This window comes from Impatiens glandulifera, chromosome 7, assembly GCF_907164915.1.
Source record: "Impatiens glandulifera chromosome 7, dImpGla2.1, whole genome shotgun sequence".
Classification (NCBI taxonomy): Eukaryota; Viridiplantae; Streptophyta; class Magnoliopsida; order Ericales; family Balsaminaceae; genus Impatiens; species Impatiens glandulifera.
In genome coordinates this window covers 49252975-49264427 of record NC_061868.1, presented here as the reverse complement: position 1 = coordinate 49264427, position 11453 = coordinate 49252975, and the positions used below count along the sequence as shown (strand labels likewise).

At 31.0% G+C, this 11453-nt stretch overlaps 3 protein-coding genes across 3 annotated transcripts; all 3 read left to right on the top strand.

Moving 5' to 3' along the window:
- The first annotated feature begins 1184 nt into the window (after positions 1-1184).
- Positions 1185-1829, top strand: LOC124944428 (subtilisin-like protease SBT2.5). Its single transcript, XM_047484679.1, has 3 exons — positions 1185-1298; positions 1363-1510; positions 1582-1829. Exons 1-3 carry the CDS (start codon positions 1231-1233, stop codon positions 1645-1647), a joined length of 282 nt encoding a protein of 93 aa, XP_047340635.1. The 5' UTR covers positions 1185-1230; the 3' UTR covers positions 1648-1829.
- Positions 1830-6212: 4383 nt separating this feature from the next.
- On the top strand, positions 6213-8846 carry LOC124945690 (KAT8 regulatory NSL complex subunit 3). Its single transcript, XM_047486167.1, has 6 exons — positions 6213-6478; positions 6702-6763; positions 7019-7154; positions 7355-7427; positions 8189-8254; positions 8498-8846. The coding sequence occupies exons 1-6, from the start codon at positions 6255-6257 to the stop codon at positions 8702-8704; spliced, it is 768 nt and encodes a 255-aa protein (XP_047342123.1). The 5' UTR covers positions 6213-6254; the 3' UTR covers positions 8705-8846.
- Positions 8847-9583: 737 nt separating this feature from the next.
- LOC124945682 (putative anthocyanidin reductase) lies at positions 9584-11124 on the top strand. The gene is made up of 5 exons (XM_047486154.1): positions 9584-9781; positions 9851-10023; positions 10145-10357; positions 10428-10810; positions 10885-11124. The coding sequence occupies exons 1-5, from the start codon at positions 9658-9660 to the stop codon at positions 11027-11029; spliced, it is 1038 nt and encodes a 345-aa protein (XP_047342110.1). The 5' UTR covers positions 9584-9657; the 3' UTR covers positions 11030-11124.
- Positions 11125-11453: the final 329 nt, after the last annotated feature.

Below are 11453 nucleotides of genomic sequence, written 5' to 3'. Positions count from 1 at the left end.
TCTCTCAACCCTACTTTTTCTTTTTTTTTCTTTTGAACTTATTTATTTTTATTTTAAGAAAAAGTGGCATCTTTAATATTGACCTTAAAGTTAAGTAACAAGTTCACACCAAGATAACTAATCACATATTGTATATTAAATATAAACTGAGGTTAAAAGAAACGTGTTTGTTTATTATTATGTTGATAGAATTGCGAGGAGGGATCGTAGCATTTGATTGTGGGTTCTCTTTAATTAACCTTGGAGCTTGTTTAAGTTGAGGTTTGACCACCATTATTTTACTAATTCAACTACTTATTGTTGTAGCTTAAGGGTTAACTTGACTTTTTTTTCATTATTAATTTATAATATATTTAGTCTTCATGAACAGAACGGGAACCAAGATGGGATCTAATCCATTAGGGCCGGAATATTTAATTTTTGTATTGAAAATTCACTCATTTCAATATTTATCGTTGACTTCTTGACTTTTAAAGTTAATCAAGGTAATTAAGTATGGCAATCTTGATGACAAGTATTTAATCTATTAGAACCAAAGGGTTGTGAACTAATTTGTGATTTATTTTATTTTATTTTATATCAGTAGGGACAAATCATGTTGATTCTAATTTAAAATTCTTACATTTATGGGTCTTACACTCTTACTTACCATGAGACTGAATTGGATCAAATTGTTATTATATTTTTAAGAGGTAGGAAAAGTCTTCAAAACTGAGAACTAATTAAGTACAAATTCTGGATCCTGCCGCATTAAGCATAAATCGGTATTAGTTAATTCATTAATGAAAACATGAAAAATACTTTTTACTTAAAAAAATTTATCATTTTCTCAAAATCAACACAAATTACAACTTTTTAAATAACTTTCCACCGAACAAACCCTTAGGCCTTGTTTGGTCCAAGTTATTTAAATAACCTGGAAAAAAATAATATAATCACTGGTGATGATTTTAAAGAGATAATAATGTTTTTTTTGTGAAGTGGTATTTGATTTTATTGGGTTATTTGGAAAATTTAAATTCGAACAAGGCCTTGGTATTGATTAATCACATTGGGTGTTATTTAGAGCTAGGTATTGGTAAGAACCAGTTGAGACTAGGTGAAAAGGTATCTTTCCATTTTTTTTTCAAAAAATAAAATAAAAAAACATTTATGTGTGTATATATATAGATAGTAGTAGTATTGAAGGGGAGAAGGAAAGGTATCTATCTATCTATCTATTATTGAAAAATGGAGAGTGAGAGATACTTTGTTTTCATGAACTACGATTCGGAGTATGAGCGTCTTCGTTCGAAAAGGTGAGAGTTATATTGATTAATAATATAATAATAATTATATTATATTATTTTATTTGAAATGCAGGACTCAAAAAGGGTCATCAGAAGTGGACATGTACTTGAGTAAGAAGCATGATGAACTGTTGGCGGCCAATCTGGAGGCAGGAACTTACAAGAAGACACTTTCTTTAGTTATTGTGGATGGTTTTGCTGTTGAAATCACCGAAGATCAAGTAATTTTTATTAATTATATTTCATTTATTTATTATAATTGTTCAAATTAATTAATGCTCGTCGACGACAGGCCAATGTGCTTAGGGCTGCAAAGGGTGTGAGGGTTGTGGAGAAGAATCAAGAGCTGCCTGCCTAGCTAATAATAATTAACTGCCTTCATCTTCATCCATTAATAATGCATTATATATATATATATATATTAATTAGAAAATATGGTTTTCTCGATCATGATTAGCCAGCTAGGTTTTCTTTCATGTATAACCGGCCTCCTGGAAGATCGAGCAAACTTAAGCAAATTTTCAATTCCATTAACTCTAATTAGTTTCATCACTTTTGGCATTGTTTATGAATTATGACCATGTAATTGTTTCGAAAATTCGGAATATTTTGTTTTCTCTCTTTATATGTCCAGATATGGCAACAAAAACAAACCAAACAATAACGAACACATGTAGACACATTAATTTTAATACGGAAATCTAACCGAAAAAAAAAGCATGGAACTCGTAACCTCTTAAAAACACATTCACCCATAATATAGTGTGGGTTACACCAAAATCTTCTCTATCACCTTAAAATTTTACAAATACAAACAAATAAAACTAGCAAACTAGTATATAAGAGAAGTCCAAACAAAGACCAGTCGCATTATGGAGGACACCGCGAGAATTATCACACTTGATTCAAGTCAAGGCCAATACATTTGACATTTGACTGCTCAATAATCTTACTAAAACTCTAGCTAAATACCCAACCCTGTATTTTTGTTTCTGCCTGTCTCCTTTTTGTTCTTTATTTATATTTTTGGTTGTGCTCTAAAATAAAAATATTTTAGGTTTTTCGTATTTATTGCCCAAACTCATCTAATTAGCAATAACCAACAATAATACATAAATATATATATATATATATATGAATAAGTTTTTGTTTTCCTCATACAAAAACTTTTGTGTTATTTTTCGTATGACTATTTTTATATATGAATAACTTTTCGTATAGATCAATGAACCTATAAAAAAAATTAAAATAGTCATACAAAAAGTTATTTTTGTGTTTGTGTGCACGTGGGATATTTGGTACTTATATATTTCTACACCTATCAAATAATTTATAGCTTTTTTTTTTTTTCAGGTTCAAATCTGATATTTTAAATGAAATATTCTATTATGTATTACATTCACAAAAAATAATTATTTTAAAAAATAAGTCAAAAGTAATGAAGAGAAGAAAAAAAACCAACATATTTTGTGAAGGTGGTACAAAGTAAAGTAAAATATAAATTTTGAAGCAGATCTCATTTTGTTTTTCTCACTGCTCTTTTAATTAACACGATTCTCCTCCATTAATTTGTCACAAAAATATATATATAGAGAGAGAGAGGTGCATGATTTCATCTGATTCCTTCAAACTTCTTAAACAAAATATTTAAATGTAAAAATAAATTATGACTAAAGAAAGGTGAAACATTTTTTAAGTCAAAATTATATTTTACCTTTTTTTTTAATTTATAAAACTTGAACTTGTATTAATAAATTAATAAGATATTTGATCACTTGTAAGTTGTAATTAAGGAGTGCACAACAAACAACTAATTAACTATTGTCCATATATATATAGTTGGATTAAATATATATAAACGAGTGAATCATGAACTCAAAAATTGAACCAATAACTTTTTTATCTCTTAAATAACACTCTTATCACTTAAACTATTACCGTAGTTCTTTCAGCGAAATAACCATCTTATCAGTAGTGTGCTGCAAGAGCCGTGCTACAAAGAAAAAGTAAAAAAATCTCGAAATGATATTAAAAGAAGTCAAAAAGAGAGGAGAACCTACTCATGGTAATTAAAAAGTGAATAAATACTGAATCGACTTCCAACTTGTGAAGAAAACAAACAAAACTTTAAATAAAAGCTACATTATTGACTTGACACCACACAGACAAGTAGGGAGGTCCCCCGCCCTACATCACATTTGCAGCCCATTTTAGTTCATCCTTATAATAAAAAAGGCCCAGTCATAAAATAGTAGGTCAGTTCAGTTTTCAGTTTCAGAAATACACAATAATATTATTTAAGACTTATTTGTTAGAATTTGAGGTGAATCAATCAATTAATTAATTAGATAAATTTTCTTATTTATTCTTGTAATTTTGTGATTCAAGATTGAGATCATGTCCATGCTAAACCGATTTCTATCAGTAGATGCTGGAGTTCTAAATGAGTTCATATATAAGCAAAAAAAAAAAGTATTTATTTGGTTTGTAAACTATATTTAAAAAATAAAATCAAACATGCACATGCATGCATATACACTAAACTTAATCTAATAAGGAAAAAATAAAATAAAAATTACTTACTATTGCTTGAAAGAAGTATGCGAGTAGAAGTAAACAAGACAACCGTTGATCACTGTCCCTCGCAAACTTCCTCTCTAACTTGTCTTTCACAGCCCGAGAGGAAGTCTTTGAGGGAGAGTGAGCAACAAATTATCTAAATAAGTTGGGAGTGTTCTGTAACGATAATGAACCAATGCAATGCATTGACATATAAAGATTCAAATGTCTCCTCATTGGCTCTTACTTTGATTTTAATAAATGGGATTGGATTACAACACCTTCCCTGGCCTCTCTTTATATCAGCCCCAAAAAGGAGATCTTCAAAAAAGGTAAAGGTTTATTAGAGTATCAAATTAATTAATCTATTGATTAATAAAGGAAAAAATATTTGGACAAAGAGTTTACTGTTAAGATATATTAGGTTCATTCGAATCTTATTAAATTAAAAAACATCATATTTAAGTGGAATGTTATGTTATATATTTTCTCTAATAAATAATTAGTTGACCTGAAATAATAAATAAAAATGAACTATATTTGAAACTTAATTTTCTCTTTCATATTTACTATTATGATATAACAACAATCAAATTATATTAAAAAATAACTTAAACTTAAAATAAATTAGATCAAAATGTTCATATATCCAAACTAAGAAGTGGAAGAAAAGTTGGTTTCTCAATCAATAAAAATTAATCCAAATTCAATTAAATGGAAATCTTATAAAGTAGTATCTAGTACCAGATTTGATTGATGCTTTTGCTTGATTTCCATCCAAACACATAAAAAGAAAGAATATTTGATAATTATTACTCTTCTTTGGTGGTAGGTACATTTAATTATTAACTAAAGAAAGCCACCTCCACTCAATATTTTCAATGCATGTTTTTTTCCTTTTTATAATGCAATTTTTTTTTTGACATTTTATTTCAAATTTTACCATTTGAGACTTCTTATTATTAAAATTATAAAAAAAACGAGATATGTCTTAATAATTCAAATATTGTTAACTTATTATTTACCGTGCTATTTATAAATAAATAAAATATTCATGTCACTAATTTAATTATTAAATTTCTGCGAATTTAATGTTTTGACTACCGATTTTCTCTGAAATTTGGTAGTAAACATTCAATTCGCTGAAATTTCGTAGTTACGTTAGTGACATAGATCTTTTATTTATTTATAAATGTCACGTAAATGATAAGTTAACTATGTTTGAAACAATTAAAAAAAATATTTTTATATAACTTTAACGATAAGAAGTCATAAATGGTTAGGTTTAAATGAACAACCTCACACTTTTCACTCGTCTCCAAAATTTGACCAAAATTTTATATAATTTATTATTGTGTTAATTAATAATACCTTTGATGTGAAATTATTATTATTATTTATAAAAAATGTCTTGAGATTAATTAAGAATAAGAGATATTGATATATATCAAAGAAGATTTGATGCAGATGTGAAGAAAGGGAAAGCATTGGCCTTTGACATTCTATAATTATATATATATATATATGGGAAAATATTCAATACTTTTTTCTTCAATAATTATGCTCAAAGATGCTCATCTTATCCTAAATCACTCTCAAGAATATATACACATATATTTATTTATTTTGGAGATTGGATTGACCTACTCCATGCAGATAATAAAATTTCATTTTTAATTTTTTTCCTAACTTAATTTAATTTGATAAAAATGATTTAATAATAAAAAATAATTAGGGAGAATAACGGCGGATAGGATAGGTGCAAAATGAGTTTACATCTCCGCCTTTATTTTTTCTTAGGAGATTTTTTTATTACAATTTTCATTCAATTTGATTTCGAGGAATCTCCATTAATTTAATTTTTTTATGAAATTATATAAATAATTTTTTAATGTTATATATATATATATTATAATTTGCAAAAAATTCATATTATTATAAAAAATAAATTTAAAACTCTTATAAAATATGAAAAATAAATAAGTATATTAATGATATTATATATTTAATTGTGTTTATTAATATTCGAGACGTAATCATGGTGAAATTTGAACGAGAACACAAATACCATTCCCGTCTTGACGCCTCATCCCGGTCAACTATCAGCCAATTCGAATAAAAACTATTCATAACGAGATAATTTAAATTGAAAACCGAGTTACAGCTAAAATAATACATTTACTTAAATTATTTAAGTTTTTATTTAAAAAAACACAATAAGTTATGTGTAGTTAATTTAAGGAAAAATAATAATTGAAAGGTAATTTATGAAGTTCCCTTTTTCTTTTATTGGTAAGAAAAAATCGACATATTGAATTGGCGCGAAACTAATATTGTACGCAGACTTGAAGATTAGGGTTTCAGACAGTTCAAGATTCTTGGTAGCGAATCGATTGTGCAGTTTAGATGGCCCCTTCGACGCGATCATCAAAGCGTCAACGCCGGAATGAGAAAGAACGCGATGAGTACGCCGGAGAATTAGTAAAGTGCGTTGTAGTGAATGAACCAATTGACGGCTCGGGAGATCAACCTGAGATTACGAAGGAAGTGCTGAGACAGAAAGGATTGGGACCACTTGTGGTCTTTGCTCATGGCGCCGGTGCCCCTTCCTGTTCTGAATGGATGACTAGGTCTTTTTTTTTTTTTTTATTTTCCTCTCAATACTAGCTTTCCGTTTCATACACAACCTTGGAGCTTAGTGGGTTATTTAGGAACCTATCTATCAGAGTTGTTGTTAGGTAAAACGAGCACATGATTTTCTTGTTTAAAACTGTAGCGTTGTAAAAAAAAGTGATTGACTTGAGTTTTGGAATATATAAATTTGAAACCTTATTTGATCTAGCTTTTTGACAGGTGGAAAGAAATGCTGGCCAAGGGATTGAGTGCTGTTGAAGTTGTAACATTCGACTATCCATGTTAGTTTTGTAATGATTCATTTTTATAACATGTTTGTCAGTGGGATTATCATCTAGAGGCTACTTAACTTAAGTGAATTTGAGCGAAGGCTATGTATATCGAAGGTTGCTTGCTACAGGAGATATTGGGAAGCTCCTTGTTAATTCTTATGCTACTCTTTCTGCTGTTCACTCTAAAATTTTGTTTATAATTATTTAATTGTTCAAAGTATAGGTTTTCATGCCACGATTATTTTGTTGCTGCTTCTATCTTAGATCTTTCTGGTGGCAAACGAGGGCCACCACCAAAGGCAGAGAAATTGGTTGAATTCCACGCAGACATTGTAAGAAAGGCAGTTGGAAGATACCCCGGGCATCCCCTTGTTCTGTTTGGGAAATCCATGGGCTCAAGGTAAATGGGTGAATTATGTATATTACAATATCTGTCACATTGATTCATGAATCTGATCAAGGTCACAATTGGAAGGCATAAAACATCTTAAGCATCTGTGATGCATTGCCAATAGTTCTATTGTATAAGATTCAGTTTATACATCCTATATTATTATGATCACATGTACATTTAATAGCTTTCGTTGATTGTTTTTTTAGGGTCAGCTGCATGGTGTCTGATTTTACAGATATTAATGTTTCAGCTATAGTTTGCTTGGGATACCCACTAAAGGTTAGTCAATAATTCACGCTTTTGTTGCATAAGTTTTTATATGGTACTTTTCCTAATTGTGGCCTTTGGCACTAATGTAGAGTTACTTCTATTGACTGGTAATGCTTTTTGAGGATTTTTTTTATATGTAGCTACCAATATAAGGCTTCCTACTTTATGCTTGGTAATTTGCAAAATAAATTGATGAATATTTTATCTAACAACTTTTTGTTTAGCTTCATTTGTTTTGTGTTCTTTGAAATGTTTGCTTTAATGTTTAGATACCTAGACACTAATGAGTTATATAGATTAAGATAATCTTGAAATTGCTTAGAATACTAGCAACACTAATTTGGAGCTCAAACAATGGCATGAATATGATTTTAATTGCTCCACGTTGTTATTTGTCTTTGATCTTTCGTTATCTTAACCAAGAATCTATCCTGATATGGATTCTTTGGAGGGAAAGCACCGCCGACAGCAGCACTTGCTTTTGTGGTATTCTTTTGCACTTATACTTTTGATTAGTGGCATATCACTGAATCTATTCTTGTCTCTTCTGCATGCTACTTCTTCACACTGTAGTATTTCCTATAACCTAAGAAATGCCTCCCAAATTATTCTTCCATAGACTTTGTCTCAACACCTTCTAGGATAGGTTGGAATATGCATAAACAGCTTCATCCTTCCCTGGCTTACTAAACTGAATCAAATTATTTCCAAAGTTTTATATTTTCAGTTATTATACGAACTGAGTTTATTGGGATAATGTTTGTTCCCAGGGATCGAATGGAGCAGTACGGGATGAAATTCTCTTAAAACTTACCATTCCTACTTTATTTATACAGGTAAAATATCAGGTCAATAGAAAATTGATTACATGTATTGGCCATACTACCTTATTTAATAATGCAAGGCTATGATGGAACTGAGAAGATGTCAGTTTAATAACTATTATGGTAAAGTTTTTGCTTAAATTTCTTGGTGGTAGAGAGATATAGCAAGCATTACACTTGCCATTATTATTCACTTGCTGGAAAATAAAAGGAAAGAAATATATGATGTCTAAAACAATAAGTTGTTTCATAAAGGGAAGCAAAGATGGACTATGTCCATTGCAAAAGCTTGAAGCCGTTAGGAAGAAGATGAAAGCTGTTAATTCGCTGCATGAGATTATGGGTGGCGATCACTCGTTCAAAATTGGAAAAAAGCAACTGCAAACAAATGGTTCCACCCAAGAAGAAGCTGAAGATCAAGCAGTTCATGCCATTGCCATGTTCCTTTCAAGGTTTGTATGAAAATGATGAGACGAAGGGCAGAAAATCATGAAAACTAATTTTGTTTAGACCAAGTTTTTTTCCCATCATTACCTTAGGAAATGTTAATAAACTCTCCATTGCCTTGGTCTTAAGATGGAATGTGTTTGATAATGCTTCGTTTGGGCTGTGACTCATACATGTGTAGAAATTTGGTCCATATATATAATTTTTTTTGTAATAGTATAAAAGATCAATGTTGCTCAGTATTTGTTTAGGGGTTGTTTTTTGGGCGAGTACAGAGATTGTAACCCTAACATGAACACGGGGACTTAAGGGTTGGTTTTTGCCGATAACAAAATTTAGTTGCAGTAACAATTACAAATTGTAGCAAGTATGGGTTAAAACAAATATTAATTCTCATCTTCTAGCAGCAAAGACAATGATTCAGTAAATATCACAGTAAAAATGGAATCCATGTACGAGTGAGGTTAATAAATAATATATACATTTATGGGTATATTTTGGACTTGGGTTGTGGTGGCTCAGTGGGTTATTCACGGTATTTTCCTCATGGGTAACGATATTAATGAAGATCGGTACCTATATTTTGGGCTTGAATGGTGCTGGCTTAATGGTTTGTCTATTTCAAATTGTCAAGTGAATATTTCTCAAATAATAACAGAAAATCGGATGGGCCATTTGGAGGAAAACTAATTGCATGCTTTGACAAATGTGCAATTGAGAAAGATTTGTCATGAAGCTGATTGATACTGATATTGTGTTTTGTAGTGGCCGTGCATTTATAGTTTTGTCCAATTTTGTATGGTACAATTTTGTCTGTCTAGTGCATTAATTATTACGCTTAAAAAAAGAGCATTTGTTGACCAATATTACTCCCTTTTCTCTATTTTCCACCCACCCTCCTTTATCACTTTGTGTGTAGCAGCTCCACTACAAACATGAATGGTTAGGAGAATAGTAGAGTTGTAAAAATGGAAGAGCAGAGCAATTTCTACAAAGTCTGTGTAACAGGAGGTTCTGGTTTCATCGGTTCTTGTCTTGTGAAGAAGCTCCTCGAGAGAGGACACACTGTCCATGCCACCACCCAAAATCTAGGTATATATAACTAATTCATCTGTTTTCTAATTATGGATTAATTAATTTCTGATGAATCTATGCGCGCAGGGGACGAGTCCAAGGTCAAGCTCCTGAAATCTTTGCCTAATGCAGAGAGCAATCTGGTGCTATTTCAAGCAAATATATACAACCCAGATGAGTTTGGACCGGTCATTGAAGGCTGTCTTTATGTCTTCCATCTGGCCACCCCACTTCAGCATAACCCCGCCACCGCCTCTCCGGTATGTATAATGTATACATCCCTTACTCTGTTAATGATTAAAAAGTATTGGTCTTTTTGCCAGATTCATTTGTTTTTCATCCTTTTGCACATGACTTAATAATATTAATGGTTGATAACAGTACAAGGACACTACAGAGGCTGCCATAGCTGGGGTGAGGACCATCGCAGAACTGTGCGGTAGATCGCCGACTGTCAAACGCCTGATCTACATTGGCAGCGTGGTGGCGGCGTCGCCTCTTAAAGAAGATGGGTCTGGTTATAAAGCTTGCTATGATGAATCTTGCTGGACTCCTCTGAATCTTCAATATTCTTCCATTAACAACGATCTTCTGGTAAAACATTAATGAACATCTGAGTTATCTATTAATCAATTAGTCATTCATGTTGATATTGTATATATAGGCTTATGTTAGATCAAAGACATTATCAGAGAAAGAAATACTTAGTTACAATGATGATTGTGTGGGAGTGGAAGTGGTGAGCCTGATCTGCGGACTGGTGGGAGGGGATGTTAAGATGTTGGCATATGTTCCGGGGAGTGTAGGAGCTGTAGTAGGGCAGTTAACAGGGAATCCATTCAATTATTTATCGTTGAAAATGATACAAGAATTGTTGGGATCAGTTCCTCTTATACACATTGAAGATATTTGTGAAGCACTTATATTCTGCATGAAGCAATCTTCAATGAACGGTAGGTTTATGTGTGCGGCTGTTGATCCAACAATGTCGGACATGGCCCTCTATTTCTTAGAGAAGAATCCCAAATTCAAGATACAGGATCATGGGCAAGTCTCTCTTTTCTGATCTTTTATATATGTCTGATCATGTACATATGCTAATTTATAAGTGTTGGATTTAGGGTGATTGTTGAAGAAGCAGAAAAGGGAAGCTGTTGTGACATGTCGAAGCTTAAGAACCTGGGATTTACTTACAAATACGACATGGATGTTATATTAAACGACAGCATCGATTGTGTTACCCGATCAGGCCTCTTGCAACTCTAGTTTGTTTATATGTTGAAAACATAAAAGACAGTTTCTTTTAACATTTGGATTGATTTTGAACTCTTTCTGCTAAATTAAGTTCCTGTTTGATTTAATGGGTTTGCAAAAATATTTTTAAATATATATATATTCTATAATTATATAATTTTGGTTTTCTTTCTTAAATTTAAAAAATCAGTATGATTTTCTAAATTTATAGCTATCACTAACTAACATAAAGTGTCATTAGAAAAAAAAAAAAAAAAAAAAAAAAGGATGTAATGTTTTTGTAAACTTGACATAGAAAATGCTTTTAATCACGTCAATGTATGGGTTTTTAAGAGTAGATGGTCAATGTATGGGTTTTTAAGAGTAGATGAAGCTTAAACAATGAATAATTTATCACTCCTTCACGGAAAAACTATTTGAGATAGACATCAATGAT